Source organism: Hippichthys cyanospilos, chromosome 15 (assembly GCF_059441005.1).
Source record: "Hippichthys cyanospilos isolate Australia breed blue-spotted pipefish chromosome 15, RoL_Hcya_1.0, whole genome shotgun sequence".
Classification (NCBI taxonomy): Eukaryota; Metazoa; Chordata; class Actinopteri; order Syngnathiformes; family Syngnathidae; genus Hippichthys; species Hippichthys cyanospilos.
Window position 1 is genome coordinate 6,902,722 of NC_142383.1, and position 21,321 is coordinate 6,924,042.

At 36.6% G+C, this 21,321-nt stretch overlaps 2 protein-coding genes across 2 annotated transcripts; both read left to right on the top strand.

The window, feature by feature from the left end:
- The first annotated feature begins 564 nt into the window (after positions 1-564).
- ccdc80l2 (coiled-coil domain containing 80 like 2) lies at positions 565-8,629 on the top strand. Its single transcript, XM_088435425.1, has 12 exons — positions 565-1,064; positions 1,473-1,561; positions 1,644-1,814; positions 2,422-2,573; positions 2,684-2,995; positions 4,347-4,560; positions 4,638-4,794; positions 5,506-5,642; positions 5,880-6,031; positions 6,180-6,283; positions 7,904-7,984; positions 8,159-8,629. The coding sequence occupies exons 1-12, from the start codon at positions 788-790 to the stop codon at positions 8,467-8,469; spliced, it is 2,157 nt and encodes a 718-aa protein (XP_088291551.1). The 5' UTR covers positions 565-787; the 3' UTR covers positions 8,470-8,629.
- Positions 8,630-10,423: 1,794 nt separating this feature from the next.
- On the top strand, positions 10,424-20,983 carry fyb1b (FYN binding protein 1 b). Its single transcript, XM_088435268.1, has 19 exons — positions 10,424-10,551; positions 12,140-13,079; positions 14,160-14,265; positions 14,356-14,438; positions 14,755-14,777; positions 15,533-15,585; positions 15,663-15,774; positions 15,840-15,999; positions 16,264-16,381; positions 17,733-17,761; positions 17,847-17,922; positions 18,001-18,087; positions 18,493-18,533; positions 19,123-19,186; positions 19,295-19,409; positions 20,082-20,244; positions 20,351-20,384; positions 20,481-20,512; positions 20,590-20,983. Exons 1-19 carry the CDS (start codon positions 10,549-10,551, stop codon positions 20,610-20,612), a joined length of 2,262 nt encoding a protein of 753 aa, XP_088291394.1. The 5' UTR covers positions 10,424-10,548; the 3' UTR covers positions 20,613-20,983.
- The last annotated feature ends 338 nt before the right edge of the window (positions 20,984-21,321 follow it).

Sequence of the window (21,321 nt, forward strand, 5' to 3'; positions counted from 1 at the left end):
TTTGCTTTCTACCATTGCAAAAAGACTTATGGACTCCTGTTGTGGATGGCTGGAAAATTTCAAATGAAAACAGCATCATTCTCCTGATGGCTAAAAAAACAGGTTGCACCCAATATTTGAGACTAGTGTCAAATAGAGCAGAAGGTATTGGCAACTGTGTCTGTTGAAAAAAAATAAAAGACTGTAGCCACTGTGCCGTTGCACATCAATATTTTGATATGCTACAATAATACAAAATATCTAAATAAAAAAAAAACTTGATTAACTAGATCAATAACAAATCTTGATCCCTCAAATATTTCGTTGTTTTCCCTTGACAGAAATAATTATAAATAGAATCATATAGGCAAATGTATTCTGGCAAATTGAGGTCTACCTCTGTTATTCAACAATATACTATTGTTTTGTAAATTGCTTTAAACTTGGTCGACATGTGAAGGTGGTCAAGGTTGTGGGTGGGTGTGTGCTTGTGCGTCAGGCAAAGAAGACTTTGAAGAAAATTCCAGCCATGTTAACAAGGCTGTGCACTAATGCAAACCAGGAGTGTGTGTGGAGAAAGCGAGAGGAACGTCTCAGTTCTCACTGTCTACCAACTTGAGGGTCTCACTTAAAGTTTTGTTTTGTACTTTTGCCTTGTCGAGGACTGCAGTATTTGTCTGTTGGTGACCTGAATTTAAATCAAGTTGTGCTTGTATAAACGTGATGTTTCGCAGCTTTTTCTAGCAACGCTTTGAGCAACCAGATGTATTGTTGAGGATTTTATGAGGCAGCTGACTAACCAGCGAGGATGTTTTGCTGCTTTTGCACACATTGGCTTTTTGTTGCTGCCCTGTGGAGTTTCAATCACCTAAGCTCTTTGGCAGCACGACAGAAAGTCACTTTCGGCAAGTCCAAGACTCAAATGGACCCCAATGTTAAGGACTGGGGAGACTATTCAGACCTCCCCTCAGGAATGGTGCTGGGTCTGGGCCTGGATGAAAACAGACAATATGGGCACGACAGAGAGAGGGAAGGATCGTCATTCAGCCTCACTCCTGAATTGGATTTTCTCTCTGACTTTGCAGGCGAGCAAAATAAATTCATTGATGGAAGTAGATGCATGTTTTGTCTGTTGCCAAGTCATGCTCTATTTGTAAAACACATGTTACGAGTGAATGAAATATGTATTTCATATTAATATAATATATAAAATGATGTATATATTTATATATTTGAGCTATGAGGAAGAATTTGGGATCCCACCGATTGGCTGCTGCCTTTGCTCCAGTTACTGTGATATTCTTTGGTGCATCAATTGATCAAAATTGACTCCAATAATGCAAACATTGAAAAAAAAAGGATTTTCAGTGTTGAAGATGGGTGTGTGATAAGAAGCACTGTTCTCCTACACACATTTCAAAATGTTTTATGTGCATGTGTGTCTCCATCAATTCTTTTTTTGTTTGTTTGTTTGTTTAATTATTTGCCTGCAGGCAAACATCGATTGTGGGTAATAACAGCCTCCTCGTACAGTGACCACTACCTACGGATGATGGAGAAACAGCTGGAAGACATGGATCAGGTAATTCTAGTCAGAAGACAGAAATGGGCTTTGAGCATTTTACCACCCCAACACCTGCTTAGACGTTTTTGGTCTCCTCCAGAAATCACTAAACTGCCGCCTGGCTGAAAGAGACACTTTCATTGTCACCATCATCCAAAACGCTATGATGGAAGGGAGGATTCACAAGACGACCATACAAGGCGAAGCCACAGTAGAGACACTTGACCCTGATACTGTCACCAAGCTGCTCCATTATCTTGAACTCACGCAGGTAAACACGCTACCTAGAGCTACAATTATTTTTGGAACACTGACAAGTTCAAGGAGACCAATGAGAGCAAATTTAAGAGCTCTATGAAAAATTGTGCGATTTTATTGTGAGAGAATATTAGCATGGTTGTAATTTCCAGTGGTATACAGTCGACTTTACTTATATACGCATATTGTACAGAGGTTTTAGTTGTAAATTCTTAAAATTGAAAATTAAATTAAAATTGTATGGTATGAATATGTATTACTAAGTGATTTATGAGAAGCACAAAGCCCACAAATTAAAGTGGACTTCTTGGAACTACTAAAGTAAAAGCTAGGGAGTTGGTCAACATGATCATTCGGACAAAACTAGATTGATTATATGTTATGTTAGGGGCAGAGTCGGTTTCATAGATGTCAAAAGAAATGGAGAAGTTATTTAAAAATAGCTTATTCATGAAGGCCCTGGTGTTAAAAGAGCATCAGCTCTAGCGATGAGTCTGAAATCTGAATAATGAGAGAGAAATAAGTTAGACGAGGTAGTTTTGGTAGAACATGATGTGTCAGTGATTTCATTTAAGTTAAAAACACATCTAATGCAAATTATATATTCTTATTGAATTCAGGAGCAATCATTCAACATGTTGGTGATGCGAAAAAACCTGAGAGTCAGTGAGCGGTTCCCCTATCCAGTTCAAATAGAGGCAGTCTTGGAGGTCATTGATCAGTTCCCAATGAGGAAGTTGGAGAAAATAACCAGAAAAGGATCCGATTTGAGGTTCTGCTTTAACACTTTGTCCTGCTTTGTACTCATATAAAGCATCGTACCAAATATAGGTCACATAATTAGCTCAACTAATTTGATAACACTGTTTCACAATTTCCCAGGTGTAAAAGCACTAAAAGGAAGGTTTTGGTGAAAAAGAAAAAGACAAAGAAGAGGATCATTCTGAGTTCTCAGCGACAAAGCAACCGGACGTCCGTGGTGCCACTACAAAGAAAGCCCCCAATGGATAAAAAGGCGGCTCTAAAGAGCAAGGTCCAGGACATACTGAACGGCAAGTCTAGGTTTGTTATTTGGAAGGTACCAGCTGAGAGGACAAAAGAGTCCAGCAGTGGCAGTGATGGTGGCAAACAGGAAGAGGAAAAGGAGAATACTCCTGATGTGTCAACAGGAAAAGAGGAAGTGAAGAAAGAAAGGTGATTTCATTTCAGATTAGCTTTCGTGTTACTCTCAAATACAAGAATGTTCAACAGAAAGAAACTTTGTTTTAATGAGCCTTGATTTGTTTATTTGTTTATGCCCACTGTCACACAAGGAGCAGAATTTTAACCCAGAATCAGACAAGACAAATAAGAGGAAAAGTAAAAAGTCTAAAAATTCCAACCTAACCACATCGGGCATTGGAAACTAGACCAAGAAAATTTGTTTCAGAAAGCTAGACTCTGGTCCCAAACTCGGACTAGACTCATAAACATACATTTGGAAATTAGACTCAGAAACAAGACTCATAAATTACATTTGGAAACTAGACTCGTAAAACCAGACCCAGAAAGAAACTTGACAGCTTGAGAGTTTGACGTTCTGACGTGTTCTGACGTGTTCTGATTTAGAACCCAGACTTTAAATACTGCCAGACTGCAATCCTATATGCGATTATAAAGCAAAATAGAGAATTATAACATCTGCATAGCAACTGATACATCAAGAAAGAAATAAACCAGTCATCACCAGTCACAGCAGTAAATACAGGGACCTACATGACAAATGTGATAATTACACAAATTATAACATATAAGGGGAATGAAAATGACAGTTGAGAAAATGACAGTTGAGATAAAAATATGACAATAGCAAATGATACCACAACACCCACTTCCCATGTACATTTTTAACTTTGACATTCATTTTGTATGAGTTGTCTTGATTTGTGTAGGCAGTTTAAAAGAATAGTCTAATTATTTAGAAGTTTTCAGCAGTAAAACATTCATATTCTCTATGATTATTATATATTCCAGTAATTTGATACCTATTTTATTCATTTCTTTATACAAATACTCCCTTTAAACACCAATTTTTCCACTTATTGTTGACTGAAAATTACATCACCTGTACTAACCGTTTGGATAACGACCACTCACGACTCACTCACGACTGTAATTGGTCATAATCTGAGCCTTCATCATTTATAGTCTACAACAAGTGACAAAGGTGTTATTAAATGTAAGATTTTACATGAATAGTTCTTTAGTCTTCTAATCAATTACAGACATTTACAAAATATTGACTTTTTACTGCTGAAAATGGCTAAATAAGCAAATTACCCCTTTAAGATTGGAAACTTACCCATTAATAAGTTTGTATTCTTGTATCATAATAATACATTTTCTATAATCTTAGATGCTACAATACATACTTTTTTCCCTCCATTTCGCTTCTCCGTGAAGCCGTCATTGTCAAATCTAATCATAATCATAGCTACATTTGTACATAAGCAAGTCCACTTTTCCATGATATCTGCTCTTTAAGTCTCATTCTATTGTTTTGCAGGTCTGACACTACGTTGGATGGAGGGGCCAAAAAATCCGATGAAGAGAGTAAAAACGCAAATGATGAAAAAGACAACTCGGAAAATAAGGGAAAGGGGAAAAAGGGAAAGAAAGGGAAAGGAAGAGGCAAGAAGTCTAAAAAAGAAGCAAGCGAGAAGGACAAAACTGCCTTGAAAGACTTTCTGGGTCATTTAAAGGGAAAAAGAAGGTTGATGGTAAGAATCCAATAAGCAGCATGTATTGTGCAGCTTATGATCTTTGATTATAGTGACGTGTGTTTTCATGATTGAAGCTGATATCAACCCCTAGCCGAGACGCAACGCTTTACATGCAGCAGAGCACCGAGAATGAGAAGCAGCATTGTGAGCTGGCCATCAGGAAGGTCACCGTGGCAACCGCCGTGGGCAAAGGCAATGACGCCACCCTATTATTGCAGCACCACCAACTCGGTAGGAAACACTTAACACTTTTTTTTTCATATTTATTACTGATAAAACTACAGGAAAATGTGTTTCCCATTGCATGAGCATTACACTCATGGTTAGTGAGACATTTTACGAGCAATCGCGCACTTGTGTCCATTCTAACTGGCCAATTTGAAAATTACAAGCTCAATTTTCTGAGCTTGATTAATGCCAGCCATTAAAAAAAATAAACAAGAGCAAGAACCTACCAGCCTAATTTGGGCATTCTGACTGAGCATAGTTAGAGTTTTTTATTTTCCCATCTTAATGCTTAAATCAAAGCTTGTTAAACCTTTTCTCTGCTGTTCAAACCTTTTCTCTGCCTGTCCCCTGAAAAAATAAAAATTAAATAAAAAATAAAAAAAACTAAAACATCAATTGACGTCGATGGTTCAGTTTCCGTTGATGGTTTTGGTTGCTGGTTATAGGTGGTTTTGTAAAGCATACAAAATATTAAATGAATATAGTGGATGAAGTACGAGATTCTCCCAACCTAATGAGACTGACTAACAAAGATTAAGACAACTAAGCTGACCCAAATTCATATGTCAATGTTTATTTACTATTGGTTGGAAATGCAGTCAGTTTTTTTTTTCCTGCAAAAAAAACCAAAACAATTTATAGATATTACATGTGTACCTAACAGTCCAGTCACTAATTGCATTATGTCTTTTTTTTTTTTTTTTTTAATTATAGAGTCAGAGCCTCCATTCAGTGAGCTACCAGAGAAGCTGTCTGATTCAGGCCTGATCTCACTGTTGCGATCCCAGTTTGGTTTGTCTTCACCTGACCTTTTTTCCATGACCCTCACCGACTACGACATCGGGCCCAATGTAATGCAATAGTCAACATTAAATTTTGAATTAGAGCAAATTTTTACGTTCTTAAAACTGCTGAGCAAAAAAATATTTTAAAAAATGACAGACTTGGGACAATTTAACCCAACTTTGGATTGTGATATTATTATTTTTATTCCACCTCAGTAGTTTTAATGGTGCATTTTACAAAACCGATTAATGCACCCATTAGGTTATGGGGTTCAAATTGTTTCATCCTGTTTCATCCTTTAGAGAGTGTTTGAGGCTCCTCCTTCTAGCTTCGCCATATTCGACTACATTGACAACTTTGCGTCAAGACGCTCCGAGAAAGAAAAAGAAAGAAAAAGTCCTCCAGCATGTGGAGCTGACAAGCAACAATCCAAAGATGAGAATTCCCTGCTGAGGTGAAGCAGAATACACATGCAACCACACATCCATCCAATTTTAACATCTTAAATTTCAGACACATCATGGTTATCTGATTTTTTATCCATGCGTACCCTGCTTATAGTGACGACAAATTACCCGAAATTAATCTCATTTTCGTTATAGGTTCATGTCTAAGAGGAGACTGCTGATCATCTCTGCTTCAGCTGAGGATGACTATTCATTTCAACAGCAGCTGTCTGCTCTCAATGGACAAGGATGCCACCTTGGTCAGTGACACACCTCACACTCAAAAGCCACAACATTAATCGTACCAAACGGTAACATCCAAAATTCTGCCTTTACATAGATAATAGTACTACAATGTGAAACTTTCAGGTATATGTTCAAAACGCAAGACTATATCAAAACGCAGGGGTCATTCAAAAGTTGGGAAAACAACTTTAAATTCCTAAAATCTCACACACAGCTGTGACATGAAAGTCATTCCAGTTCATAAAGCTTCATCCACATCATAAAAATGACTTAGAAAATACTGACATGCAAACCTGTAATGTGGGCAAAATATGCCTCTTTTAAATAATCTAAATCACTGTATTTTAGGGACCTTAAGGCATACATAAAATTTGTTAATTTTCTCCAAACTCGGCAATGCGCCCTATAATCGTGTGTGCCTTATGTATGGATGTTAACTTAAAATTGAATCAAGTTTGATTCATTTCCTGTACTGATTTGTTTCCCTTAACGTGCAGTAACCAACCAAGTGTGCTCTAAATATGGAAATTTCTCAAAATAGAGCTGCTGTTTGAAACCGCACCTTATAATCAGGTGTGTCTTAAATATGTATGAAAATAAATTTGATTTGATGATTTTTTTTTTTTATTTAGTAAATAATGGTATCAATGTTTCTTCTTAATGTAACTGACTTACATATTAATCTTTAATTCAGGAATTTTTGTTAAACATGAGATTGCTTAATCAGGATTTTTTTCAAACATGAAATTGCTTTCTCATGTTTGAAAAGAATTCCTGAATTAAAGATTAATGCCGAAGTAAGTCAGATACGTTAAGAATTATTGCTATCAATATTTAATCATTTTTAAAAAAAATAATCAAATCACATTTATTTTCATGCATTTTTTTTTATTTCTATTTTTTTTACTATAATACACACCTGATTATAAGGTGTGGTTTCAATAAGCACAGCTATTTGCAGAAATTTCCAAATATGTTTCCAAACTTTTGACTGGTATTTTATGCTGTGTTGAATTGTCCTAAGTGTCATATATTTATGTATTTACATATGTACATTTAGTTTCATTTTGCCTCCAAAATTCATTCACTACAATTGACAGCTATAGATGTCCAAGATCCTTTTTAACTGGGCTGGCAGTGAAACAGTTAAAAGCATGTTTATGTTATTTTGGTAGGAGAAGATTTTACAATTTTAAATAAATTGTAAGCACCGCTAGTCACGTACGACAAAATTTAACTCATTCACTACACTGCCATCAATGGCTATTGACAGCAGAGACATTTTGACTCTGTTTGTGTCAGATTTATCAATGTGAAAGATTAGAGACAAAACACAAAACCGAGTCAACATGTCTTTGATCAAAGAAAAAGAGTGTGCCTTATCAGACCAAACTGTTCTGATCAGAGGTGCTTTATTTGTGGCTGTGGAATATATCTTCCCAAATAGTTCTGGAACTTCCTTTGTTGATATCCTCACAGTATCTAACATGCATGTTTTTAGAATTTAGGAAGAAGCTCCGTAGACAAGTGTTTTTACCTGCAACCAAGCACAGCAGAAAATGGATAGATAAAGTTACTGTCTTTGGGTGACTATCTTCTTTTGTTTATGCCTGAACTATGTTTGCTTCTCTCAGGTATTCGTCATTTTGCCATGTTGAAACTTACCGGTGTTGGCGACAAAGCCTCAGGGACTGTTGAGCTGTTTCCTCTCAATGGTGACTTCATTTCCTGTTTTACAGTTGTCATCACATTTCTTTCTTTTTGGCTTGCTGTGGATGCGTGTGGAATAAAGATCACAAATGACCAAATTTGTCTCAAAATTATTGGTCAAGTTCTCATCTACTGTAGAAGTTTGCCATTTTCTGTCCTCTGTGTCACCATCCTATCAGGTCGCAGTCAGAGTGAAGTGGAGCCATTGTCCCGCTTAACGGTCAACAACCTGCGTGACCAGCTGAAGATCAGCAAGGACTACTTCAGCATGCTGGTGGTGGGCAAAGATGGCGACGTCAAAGCGTGGTTCCCCTCGCCTATGTGGTCTCTGGAAAACATCTACGACCTGGTCGACTCTATGGAACTGCGTATGGAGGAGGAAAAGCTGCAGAGGCAGCTGGGTATCCACTGTCCGGAGATGCACGGGAGAGAAGGAGGCGAGGAGGAACGTTATCATGGTTATGCGGCAGAGCATCACGGCTCACACTGAACATTCTTTGGAGCACACATTAGATACAAAAGAAAACCAAAGATGTTTCCCAAATGTTCCCAAATGAATGCCCACTTTGTGGTAAGAACATGTTACTGTATTTCCACAATTATTAGAATTTTGTGTGTCATAAACCTTAGACTAATAAACACTATGCTCAAAGAAATGCCTCCCATTTTACATCAGCTAAAACACAACATTTTAATCAACGAGGTTCAGCAATATCGCAACATTTGAGCGTGAACTAATGAGTGAATTTTGACACTGTTGCTAACCAAAACAGCAGTACCTGATGATCACATTAACAGTCTTAAATGATTTAAAAAAACAAAAAAGTCTTACTCTTTATTTACTTCGGAATATTAAAGATAATATTATACCCTGTTGAGAAATTTTTAACACACATTCCAATAAAGACCCTTCCACTGTGTTTTGGCAAGATACAGCTAGACTGACTTGGTGACCTGCTTTTATTCCTTGTCTTGTTGTTTTAAGCTACAATTTCACTTGAGATATAGATTGCAGTATACCAGTAACCTTATGTAAAAGCGAAGTCATACCCAAAATGTATATTTTACAATATATAGTATGCTCCCCATATGCCTAAACGGTGTTATGAAATATTAATTAAGCATGAAAGATTCACCTGTTTTCATTTATCTCAGTGGGTTGCCATTTCTCCACTTGCTGTGGACTAAAAATGTCATACGGTAATTACTCAGAGCTGAGGTAATGACCTCAAAACTCAGCTTGCAAGTGTCACCCAACCAAACTCAGAAAGCAGGTGAACTCTGATATTCTTTTTGTCAACAACAAGTGGAAAAATGGCTGCCTACTGAGATAGAGCAACTCTTTTGATGACAGACTTTTTTTCAAAGGAGAATCTGCAACTAACATCAGTGAGGCTCCTCTGAAGGGTTCTTGTTGACGTCTGGCACTCAAAGTGATGAAAAAGTTGTATTTTAACACACTATTAATCCCCGTACCATGTTAAGACTATTAGGGGAGCATGGGACATGTTATGGTAAAGACAGAGTGAAGCGAGCCACAGAGTGAAGCAGCCTCTGAAGTGTGAGGTGGACGTGCAAACCAATCTTTCATCGTGGCAGCCTCGGTAAAAGTGTTCCACATAATCCAAAATGGCCCTTCCACAAATATATTATCCAATTTGCTCAAACTGCATAATTAGAAGACACATTTTGAATCTATCATTTTCATTTACCAATACTTCTTTTAATACATCAATATGGCTTTCAAAATTTGAACATTTGGATAGAGGAAAAACATGTTTTTAAAGAGATTCTTTAAGGTTTTGATGCTCTGAACAGAGTATTTCTACTAAGGATAACACCAAAATAGTGATCGCTTTTCTTTTGGAAATAATGAGGAACCCATCAAAGCTACATGTGTGATATGATAGTAAGTTCACATCCCTGCTCAATGTTGATATTGGAACTACATCTGTTCTCGCTAATAACAATATTAGTCGAGTAGAATGTGAAGGATGTTAAACTTTGACCAGTCAGAATGTTTTTACAAGCGGAACTCTCACACCAAGAAGGAATTTGGCAATACAAAGATGAAATACAGGCTCATAATTCATTATTAAATTTAGTAATGGAACAGATGAAAATAGCACATGTAAATACAAAATGCTCTCGTGAAATGTTACCTTTTCATCCATCCAGAGCCTATTGATTTTGTGCATCAGGTGTGTACACCCTGGATTGGTCTTCAGCCATTCCCATTTTCACCCTCACACCTGTGGACAACATTTAGATAAACCTGCTATAGTTGGAGGAAATTCACACAAGCATTGGGAGGGATTCAAATCCATGAGATCAGCACATTGAGATAACAGAGCGTGTGACACACATGCACACGCACAGCGAGAGAGGAAGTAGTCGACAAATAACCCACTGAAAGTTCACACTCAATGCCTTATCACTCTGGCGTCCACTAACCTTTTGTAGGCTGTCTCTTTTAGCTATAGGTACAGATAGACTCACAATAATACACACACACGCTGAAGCTGCTTCATCAGACACAGCAGAGGCCAGCAGGTCTGTTGCCCTCAACATGGTAAGTAGACAAAAAAATATGAAACAACCAGGATAGTGGAACTTATTTCCATTGTCACATCAGTTGCATTTTATACTCTTTACTCACGATTGACAAAAGCGTTATTAGTCAACTTTATCAGAGCATTTATGAATGTTTAGGGTCAGTGAGATGATTCCACTGGATATGACAATTCAGCCACTTTGTTTCACTTTTGTGTATCTTGCTTGTGCAACTTTGGCCACTACCTCTCATCAAACTGGAAAGGTTTATTTCCTCTTTGTTTTGACCACAGAACCTGGCTTTGATGTCTTTATAGCATGCAGAGCTACATTTTATAGCTAGATCATAAACTAACCAATATGAGGATTTGACCGAAGAGCATAGTGACCATAATCTTCCTTCTTAATGTGCATTCTGTCGTTGTGTAGATATACGAAAAAACAAACAAACAAACAAACAAACGAATATTAATGCATTGTCCTTCCAAGGCTCTAATTGGTGTTAAAGTGTGTTGCATTAGTCCAAGAGGCATTTGCAACTTTGTGGAGCAACACATATTGGGTAATATTAGCGTTTTTTTTTTCTGGTTGTGAAACACACGTGATGGAGGGTATTTTTCGAGAGATTTTTATCTCTCAGCTTGTCATGGTCACATTTCCTAATTTTGAGCTTTCATTGACTTGTCAAGTTCTCTCATGTTGTCCATTAGTAAATTTCAGCTTTACATATGCTCGTTAGATTTGTTTGTTTGTTTCAAATTAGTTAAAAATACAAACAAAAGTATTCATAGTTTATACAATAATCAAGGTAGAATGTTACAATAACCACAAAACCATGTGAAAGGTCAATCCATGCAAACTATGCAAAGAATAAATTGACAAAGATATTGACAGCCATGAAAGGTGTTTCTGTGAGCTGTTGATTGCGTTATAAGAAGGCAAAACTGACTTAGAAATTACTTTTAGGTATAGCGCAAATTACAGTAGAAGCCCATTAGCACGACTGCAGTGTGCCAGGTCTTTGTTAGGAGTAAGGTGTTTATTCATTTTCTTTTTTTCTAATCCTACTGTCATCATATCATGCGTTTCGTTCCAGATTCTTAGCTTGACTGATACTTTTTTGCTTCATATATTTTGAAATGAATGATAAAAACAACAATAATTAACAATTCAAATCAATCATTTGCATTTTTGCATTTTGTTGGGCTTCTACAAAAACAAAACAAAACGCCAATTTTTCTACTGGTATTCTATTACTTTCTTCAGGCAACCTTTTTTTCATGCATCCTAAAAGGTAAATCAATTATTTATTAAGTTGTGACTTAGTGCAGCAGTTTGCAATGATATTGTTGCCACAGCAACAGCAGCAGCTTTTTACTCTTATCTGCACTTCCTTGTACTGTGTAAGGTTGTCTCTGAGTCAACAGCCCATGTGCCTCAACGACAAAACTATGGAAACCCCTAAAACATACTAGGCGCTACACAAAATGAAGACTGTAGATGACTGCAACTCCAAGTTGTATGACTTTTGGGGATTTAACCTGCAGTTTTATCATTTTTTGCATGCTAATAAACTCCACTTCCATTCCTGTTTCCATCGGTTCCAGGAAAACAAGGCCGATGTAAAAGCCATCATGGCTCGTTTTCAAAGCAATGCTGGAAGCTCCGATGACAGCTCCTCGCCATCACCAAGACCCAAGCCACCCCTCAACGCCACTCTCTCAACTGGTCCCACCATACCATCCAAGAAACCAGTCTTGGAGAGTCTCTCGGGCGGCACTGTACATTTACCTCCCAAACCCTCTACCTACCTTAAAAGCACAACTAAAAATGACACTGAGGTACCCGGAGCAAACAAAACTAAAGCTCTGGCGAGCAGATTTAACAACACCCTGGATGAGAATATAAATAAAAAACCTTTATTTGAAAGAGGGCAGACACCTCTGAGGCCACCGGAAGCTAAGTCTCCTGAGCTCAAAAGTCCTGTCCTCAAGCCCCCCCCCAAGCCTCCTTTCAGCACAACACATTCAAACCTCAAACCCCCCGGCCCTAAACCGCCTCCGGCAGGATCCAAACCGAGTTGCGCTAAAGAAGAGCGCGGCGGAGTCCTGCCTAGCGACCCCACGCCACCGAAAGTGCCACCTTTGCACCGAAAACCCAACAGCAGCGTTGTCAAGTTACGGAAGCAGAGTGAGTCCAACACGGACAAACCTTCACCTCCTTCAAACTTCTCGGCAGCCCAAGAGACTTTCAACAAGCAAATAAACAAGCCTGAGTCAGACCTTCAAGTGGAGGCAGACACCAAAGTGCCTCTCAGTGCCAATCCTGCCATACCTCCGCCAAAACCCCCGGCCAGTAAAAAACCCAGCTTGAGAATTCCCCCCAGCGCCTCACTTCAGAGCAACAACACAAATAATGATTCCGCTTCAGAGCCAAAACGCAACCCTCTCCCAAACACGTTCCTTTTGGGCCCTCCTCCAACTAAACCTAAAAGACCACTTAAAGTAGACCTGAATGACTTCAGAAGAGCTGCTGGGAGTTTGAATGGTGAGTTGGAACATTTGCTTATAGAAGTGGGTGAACTTTTTTGTTTGGATCCATAAAATATTTCTTCTTGTAAAAACATGAAAGGAAATAGAAATGATCTCCTTCTGGGTCAAAATGTCTCCATAATTTATGAATTGTACTTGTAAAAGAGTTAACTTATCTTACGCAACACTTAAGCAACACAGTCATTGTCAGTCATAAAACGGTAATATTTTTGATAATGATTAGACACCCTCATTATTTTTATGTACAAGTGTATTTTACCACTGAAGACAACATCCTAAGTGCTCAAGGCTTATTGGATTTTATATATACTGTATAAATAAATATAAATATATGAATGAGCGACTTTATAGTCAGTCATTCAAAGGTTTAAATGAAAGTCACATATTATCTTCCTTTATTTGTCCAGTAGCTCACTCTCCATTTTTTTCTCTTGTTTCTACCCCCCCAATTCATGTTGCTGTGTGGGGAAGTTATGTAAAAGGAAGCAGGGAGAGTTTCGATTGAGAACAGTGCTGCTTATAGATAGATAAGGGCTAGTGCTCTCACACCTTAATCTGTATGTTTTTTCCCTGTCATATTTCAAGAGTGTATTTACTTTAATCATTTATGGTTAAGATGAAATGCTGCTATGTTCTTATTTCTCATGACGATTAATTCATACACCAGCTTTAAACAGAAATGTTTTATAATCTTTTTTCATACAATAACAAGTTACCAGCATCAAGGATCAGTATCATTTTAGGTTTGAGTAAGTAGATGCAACTACTCATTGTTTATTGTTTATTAAATAGTCTCGCAACTGCCATTTAGCTCACACATACTATATCATTATATGGTAATTACACATGTAATAGTGACCTTAAAAAACTTACACTTTATGCTTCAGCAATAATGCATGAGTAAATTACGAGAGGAGTTGCATGGTAGCTACTGTGAGGTCAACAACTGTCTGTTCTTTGAATTCTTCAGCTTCTTCTTTTTCTTGTAGAAAACGTTTCCCGTCTGTTAATGAATCAACATACATAAGAGTACATCATTATTTTGTTACAGAAAGTAACATTTTCCAAAATACAGTGCCCCCAATTCCATCGGCCTCTGGTAACCACGGCAACCAGACAACTCGACCTCAGCCACCACAAGCTGCAGTTCCGAGTCTACCTCCGCGACCTTTGGGATCCATGTAATGTTGACTCACAAACACCTACAAATTAACACACTCACCTCAACACACACACTCTTCTTGCAATCATATCACACTTTTGCTTTGCAGCGTGCACCGGGAAGAATCCTATGATGATGTTGATGCCATGAAGAGCAGCTCTCCCATCCCTCCTCCTCTACCGCCATTGACAGGTGTGGTCAACACTGGATAGTTTTAAATGTCTTAGGATGCAAAGTAAAGCTGGCATTATTTTGGTGCAAATAAGTCAAACGAGAACAGGTTTAGAACTCAATGTTATGTGGGTTAGACAAACTAGTAAATTGGGTTGGCGTATGCAAACAAATGTGAAATTTCTTCCCATAATAATTACAATGGATTCATGACTGTGAACACTGCTGGAAAACCTTTTGATTACATACTAGAATGTTTTAAACAACTTTATATGCATGTAATTTTTGACTCTGAGGTGATTTTCAAACCTAAAATCGTGGTTTTGCCTCCCTCTAGATCATCCAAGCTTGAAGCCAAAGGTAACTCATTCCTAATTCAACATGTGCATTGTGCTTAAGGTAGACTTCACGTAAATCTAATGGACTTGAAAGTGATCAGACTATATTCGTCATTTTACGCTAAATCGCTGATCTGTAATGTCATAATTTGCTGAGCAATTGATGATGTCATTAATCGGTTCCACAAATTAGATTTTGTGACTATGAAGGTTTTGAGCCGCAACATTATGCCCTTTTTTGCACTAGTGATTATTTTAGAGAGTTATAGGAGGGTTTGCTATAGTATCAGTTCCTCATTTGTAGTATTTACTTTGTGCTTTAAAGTAATTCAATTGCAATTAACTATTTACAGTATTCATTTAAGTACAGTTCTTGAATATCTTCTTGAGCTCATTGTTGTTTTTAACGTGCATCTCTATCAGTTTTGGGCATGGTAAAGATTGTTAAACCGTTGGCAAAAATCATTGATTTGATCAATTCCAAAATACATTTAATAAATATTTAGCATTATTTTTAAACTTGCGGATTGGTAATTGGGACTGTCCCCAAAGGCTTTATTTTAAAAATATTATATAAATGTGTTTAGATGCTCTATGAACACCATAAATATATACAGTAAATAAGTTTTTACAACACATACTGCCCCATTTTATTGATTGGATCGCCAATTGACCATAGTGATCACCCATAAAAATCCTGAACATGTAAAGTCTAGGTTAAACTAAACTAAAAACCTGATTCAAGGTTCGGTTGTTGTTTGTGTCCACATTGGCCAGGAAGAAGAGGACGACGACAGCGGTGATATGTATGAGCCTCTTGATGACGCATGGTAAGAGAATATTTTAGATTTAGAATAAACAAGTCAGAGATCTTTGCACCTATGTGCTTATGTCCACTCGTCAAAAGGGACGAACAGGAGAAGAGAAAAGAAAAAGAAGAGAAACAGCAACTTGAGGCCGAGAGGAAAGAGCAAAAGGGGCGAGAGAAGAAAGAACAAGAAGCCAGAAAGAAATTCAAGGTAAAACACAACCCTTTGAATTTTTTTGCAGAAAATCTCAACTCGGTTATTATTTTGCATGTCAGCTCGTGGGCCCCGTGGAAGTCATCCATAAAGGCAAAGCTCGTATGGACAGCAAAGGCAGCAAGACAGAACTAGCGCTGAAGCGAGGCGACTGTCTGGAAATAATTCGAGTCCAAGGCAACCCAGAGGGGAAATGGCTGGGACGAAAACAGGATGGGGCCAGTAAGTTCATCTTTTTTTTTATAATCACGAGATTACCCTAAATTAAAAGCATAACTAATTTTTCAAATAAATTCAAACTTGTTTTTCTTTTGAATAAAAAAAGTGAAATTGGGATCTTTTCGGAAGGAAAGTTTTTTTGTCGTAAGAATTCAAATTTTCTTGAAGAGCTTCACGTTATGCCCTTAATATTTCATCATTTGAAATTGAAATATTTTTAAAAGAAAATCCAACTCTGATAGGTATTTTAAAATTGTCTTTTGTCAGTTGGCTATGTAAAGACGACCTTAGTGGAGATTGACTTCAACACTCTGAAGACTCATCAAGCTCAGCAGGACTCAGTGTGTGACATCTACGATGACGTGGACGTGGCATCAGACAGCAGGTGCCAAGTGACTTTCACACTGTTTATGTCTCTTAACCCTTGTGCATTATTTGGACAATTTTTGGGTCATTTTCATCCACATCATTCTCACACTATTTCAGCCAAGGACAGGCACTTTCCTGCTAATGAGATAAGCAAGGTTAGGTTCAGCCGGCAGCCTGAAGTGACCAAATTCCAACTTTTTTTGCTCCTACCCGACCTGTATCTGATCTTTTGATGGTAGTGTGAAAGACACCGATATGATTTATTCAAATGTGACCCAGGCCACTTGGGTATGTGGTACTAAATCTGATACTAAGAAGAATTTTTAACATGTGACTTCAGCCTGAACGGTGTGTGTATGTGTCTCCTCTCGCTCGCTCTAAGTGAGCTAATAGCTCCAAATGTGTGAGGGAGACGTTGCTGTAATAGCACAAATGCCACGGCCAAATCACACCATTCATAATTCACATATAAATATAACATTTTAAACAACAAATTACATAGTAATATATTGTTGTTAAAGTAAAGAGTCTTTCTCAAGCTCTTCAAAGGTCAGTTAGAGTCTTTAATAAAAAAAAATGCATGATCATGGCAAAAACAGGAAGATTTTTTAATTTTTTTTTTAACTTCACTGCTCAATCATTTTGGGGGCATCTAATAGTGTTTTTGGAATCTTTTTATAATTTCACCACTGTTGAAGTCAATGCATAAATGCATCCTGTCACGTTGAAGGCCCCTAAAAGGCAAAAAAAACCAAGTCATGGTCATTATACCCACTGTTGGTGACTATTGTCCCTCATTTCAACAGTTTGACCTGATCAAGTCTCTTAATATATCAGACTAAAAAGTAAATCAAAACATGCATCATTCCTGCTGATATTCTATCGGTGTGTTATTGTGGATGCTAATATACTAATTCCCAAATTTTACGCAAGTTAATATTATAAATTTTGCTTTCAAATAGTTGTTGAAAATGTAATTGAGTGTAATTAATTTTAGAAAATGTTCAGGTTATATATGGGAATATTTTGATAATTATTTAAAAGCACTAATAGATAGATAGATAGATAGATAGATAGATAGATAGATAGATAGATAGATAGATAGATAGATAGATAGATAGATAGATAGATAGATAGATAGATAGATAGATAGATAGATAGATAGATAGATAGATAGATAGATAGATAGATAGATAGATAGATAGAGTGTGTAGCTTTCTGCCAAGCTTTTAGGATTATATTTCTTTATTTAGATAGATAAGGTAAGTAGCTTTCAACCATTTTTGTATTAGGATTATATTTCTTTATTTGTAAGATAGTTAGTATTTCTTCTTGATGTAATCCTCCCACCTGTTTTCTCTTCACAGTGGAACCAGTGGACAAGGAGGTAACATGGGTCAGTATACAGTTTACAGTGATTGTAATGTCTCATGTCATTACTGCAGAAGTGAGACATTTGTTTCCATGTGTTTCTTTTCCAGCAGTGTTTTTACCGCCTCCCCCAGATGAGGATGACGAACTATATAATGATGTCATTGATACAGATTTGGATGTGAGGTGGGTAGTGCCAAACAATTATGGTATGAAATAAGAAATTGTTAAAAAAATATACTGTATATGTATTTGGCTGTTTAGTCACCTCCAACCCAGGTTGTCTGTTACAAAGTCGCTTGGCCTCCTGAAGATTTTTGAGCGCAACAGACGTCCAGTCAGCACTAAAGTGTAAAAATACACCCATTAGTAAGACCGATTCTCGCACGTTAATCCATCTTTTTTCAACATAATTTCTCATGCCATCACCTGAAGGCCAACAGAAGATGAAGCCTTCTTGTTTCAAATTGTCTGTTTACAAACTATTGATGATGTCATGAAAATTGCATGAGACGTTATGTCCAAAACTGATGTATGTATACAATCAACTAATAGTGTTTGCTGTCACTAATCCGGTGATTATGCTGGTGTCACTGATGCATGATGCTGCTCATCCAGAAATTGAGGCATCGACTGCCAAACAGATCAACCCAATAGATCAGATTTCGATAATATCGCATATGCATGAGCGCCATATTTATTTATTTATTTTTTAATAAGATGTAACTTCAATTCTCTTTTCATCTGATGTTTCAGACTGCCTCCACCCAGCCAATTTACAGCTGAGGAAAGTTCAGGTAATTCAAGGCTATTATTTTAATGTTTTGTATTTAAAAAATAAAATCACAAACGGAAAAAGGGATAGTTAATTCATTTTTTCTGTATTTTATCAAAAAAAATGTTTTTTTCTTCAGGTATTTTTTTTAAATCTAACTCATTTTATAAATGATATTTTTTTTCATAAAAGAAAATAATGATATTTCAATATTTATATCTATTATATTTGGGGCATGTGATGTTTGCAAACTGAGCCATGATTGGTAGTTATCTAAACCCTGCGCAACCGTGATATCATTTTCAGTTGACAACAAGTGGCAACATGGACATCCCCTGAGATGGATAAACAATGGTGGATTTTTCTGCTCAATTCATATTCTATGTCAAATCACCATTAAATATATTTCTCATGTTCAAAAAGCAAAATACAATAACATTGAAAACTACTTAAAAACCCAGTATCAGTTTGTTTGGATACAAAAATAAAAGTATCATTGTTTTCTAATTAGAGTAGAATAGATGGTTAATTATGTTGCGCATGCACTTAGTGCATTTTATTAGAGTGCAAGAAAACCTTAAGCATTACCTTGGTGACTGCTTTATTTGAAGCTGATGATGACCTCTACTATGACGTTGATGCCCAAAACCAGCCGCCGCCTCCACCCATTGGCAGGTATAAAGATGAAATTCTGCCGATTTTTTTTTTTTTTTTTTTTTTTTTTTGGGAGGGGGGGGTCGTTCACAGACAGTCATTTCACGGTTTTCAGTTATGTTCCCTCAGCATTCCGACCTTGAGAGGCAGAGGCAAGGCAGAAACTGAAACTGAAAAAGAAACGGACCCAAAGAAAACAAAAAAGGTTGAGAAGGAAGAGAAAGACTTTAGGAAAAAGTTCAAGGTTTGTATTTCCATTTTTATTTTTTGACTTTGAATGATTAGTTCCACGTTCAAAGGTTTGTGACTCTAAACAATAGTCTGAAGTAATAGCATAACAGTTGGTTTAGGATTTATCATTGGATTGTTAGTTTACCTTAATACATTGTTATTTTCTCAAAACTCATAAACTGTGACTTCATTTCCACAAGAGTCTGACTTAATTCATATGTGAATTTATGTTTTAATGCTTTTTTTCCATGTTAAAATGTGTGTTTTTGAAAAAGGAAAAAAAAAATCCAACTAAAAATGTTTTTTTTGTTAGAATATAAGATTTCATTCTTGAGATTAGTTTTTAAGATTAGATTAGTTTTAGTTATTAAATAATAATGCATTATTTTTCTTCATTCTTGTTTGATGTTCCAAAAAAATTGTTTTACATTAACATTAACAATTTAAATATTATGATTTCAGCAGAAAAAAATATTTATTACGTTTTTTTCTTGTAAGAAGTATGGCTTTATTTATTATTTTAATAACGTTTTTTTTCTCCAAAATTATTAAGATTAGTAGGATTACAACTTTTTTTTTTAATGCTGCACTTTTTTTTTTATAGTATTGTCATTGTATACAATGTGTGTGCGTGTGGGTGTGCGTGCTTATGGATGTGTGTCTTTCCAATACAAAATGTTTTCAGTATGACGGCGATATCCAGGTCCTGTATCAGGTGACTGTCAGCACCTCGGTGGTGACCAAAAAGTGGGGCGGAAAAGAGCTTGCAGTCAAAGCCGGGGAGAAACTCAATGTGATCGTCAAGCCCGTGGACAACAGAATGATCTGTCGCAATGAGGAGGGCAAGTGTGAGTGCACAGAAGTATTGGGACACATGGCCAGGGATCATATTTCACAATACATGTTCCATTATTTTTTTCCCGTATTTTGAATCTGTGTGTTTGTTTCTCACAGTTGGGTATGTTTCAACATCCCATATTTGCATGGAGTAAGTACTACAAACATTTTCACATGGTCCACCTATAGCAAATCCAGAAGGAACAGATAAAATGAGAGCTCTGACTTGTTTTTGGTTTGTTCACAGCGATGGTGACATTTATGATGATATCGGCGATGGTATGTGTGTCAATAAATTGTATCCTAAAACTCAAAATCAAAGCTTATTTTAATTTTGATTGTGTCTTTCCTCACAGATTGCATCTATGACAATGAATGAGGAAGACCCTGCATCCTGTACATACTGTACCTGTTGTCATATATTTGAAATTGTATTTAATTTTGTTTGGAAATGATCACTCAGCCTTCAGTCTTTTGGCCTCATCTCTTTACATACAGTATATTTTAAACCCAGCAGTATTTACTTTCATTTTAATTTATTACATTTATTATTATTATTGGTAACATTACGGCCTCTAAAATAATGTACACTTATTTGACATACAGATAGTAATGTTAAAGTTTAGATTCTTTTTTTCTTCAGGTAAATATATTAGAAAAAAAATCAAACTGTATTTATCTAAATGGTCATTACTTGTACTTAGCAGACCTGAATAAATCAGTGTCCATAATTGGACACTATGATCCCAATTTATTCTGATAATTATTTGCACTTTACTACACTCCTTTCAAAGAAGTTCACAACCACATATTTTGATTGGGGCATTTTCCTTCCTCTCGATATTTATGTTTCATTTTATTTGTTTATTAATTTTTAGCTATTTTTTAATCGTGTTTTATACAAGATATGCATTTTTCTGAACAAATGGTAAAAAAAGATAATACTGTAGAACATTTCCATTCATTTCAAGATCAAAGATGAAATCGATGGGGTTTTTTTTAACCTACTTCTAACCATCTACTTCAGTAAAATCGTTCCATGACGTTTGCACTGTCACTTTCCCGCCCGAACGTAGGGGACGCTGTGC

What these genes read in the sequence shown, in the direction of transcription:
- ccdc80l2 (XM_088435425.1), top strand. Translation starts at nt 788, where the DNA reads ATGTTTTGCTGCTTTTGCACACATTGGCTTTTTGTTGCTGCCCTGTGG. An exon ending in GAGGAAGTGAAGAAAGAAAG is followed by an intron (nt 2,996 to 4,346) that starts GTGATTTCATTT and finishes ATTGTTTTGCAG; the next exon opens with GTCTGACACTACGTTGGATG. An exon ending in ATTGCAGCACCACCAACTCG is followed by an intron (nt 4,795 to 5,505) that starts GTAGGAAACACT and finishes TTTTAATTATAG; the next exon opens with AGTCAGAGCCTCCATTCAGT.
- fyb1b (XM_088435268.1), top strand. An exon ending in GATACAGATTTGGATGTGAG is followed by an intron (nt 17,923 to 18,000) that starts GTGGGTAGTGCC and finishes TTGGCTGTTTAG; the next exon opens with TCACCTCCAACCCAGGTTGT. An exon ending in ACATCCCATATTTGCATGGA is followed by an intron (nt 20,385 to 20,480) that starts GTAAGTACTACA and finishes GTTTGTTCACAG; the next exon opens with CGATGGTGACATTTATGATG.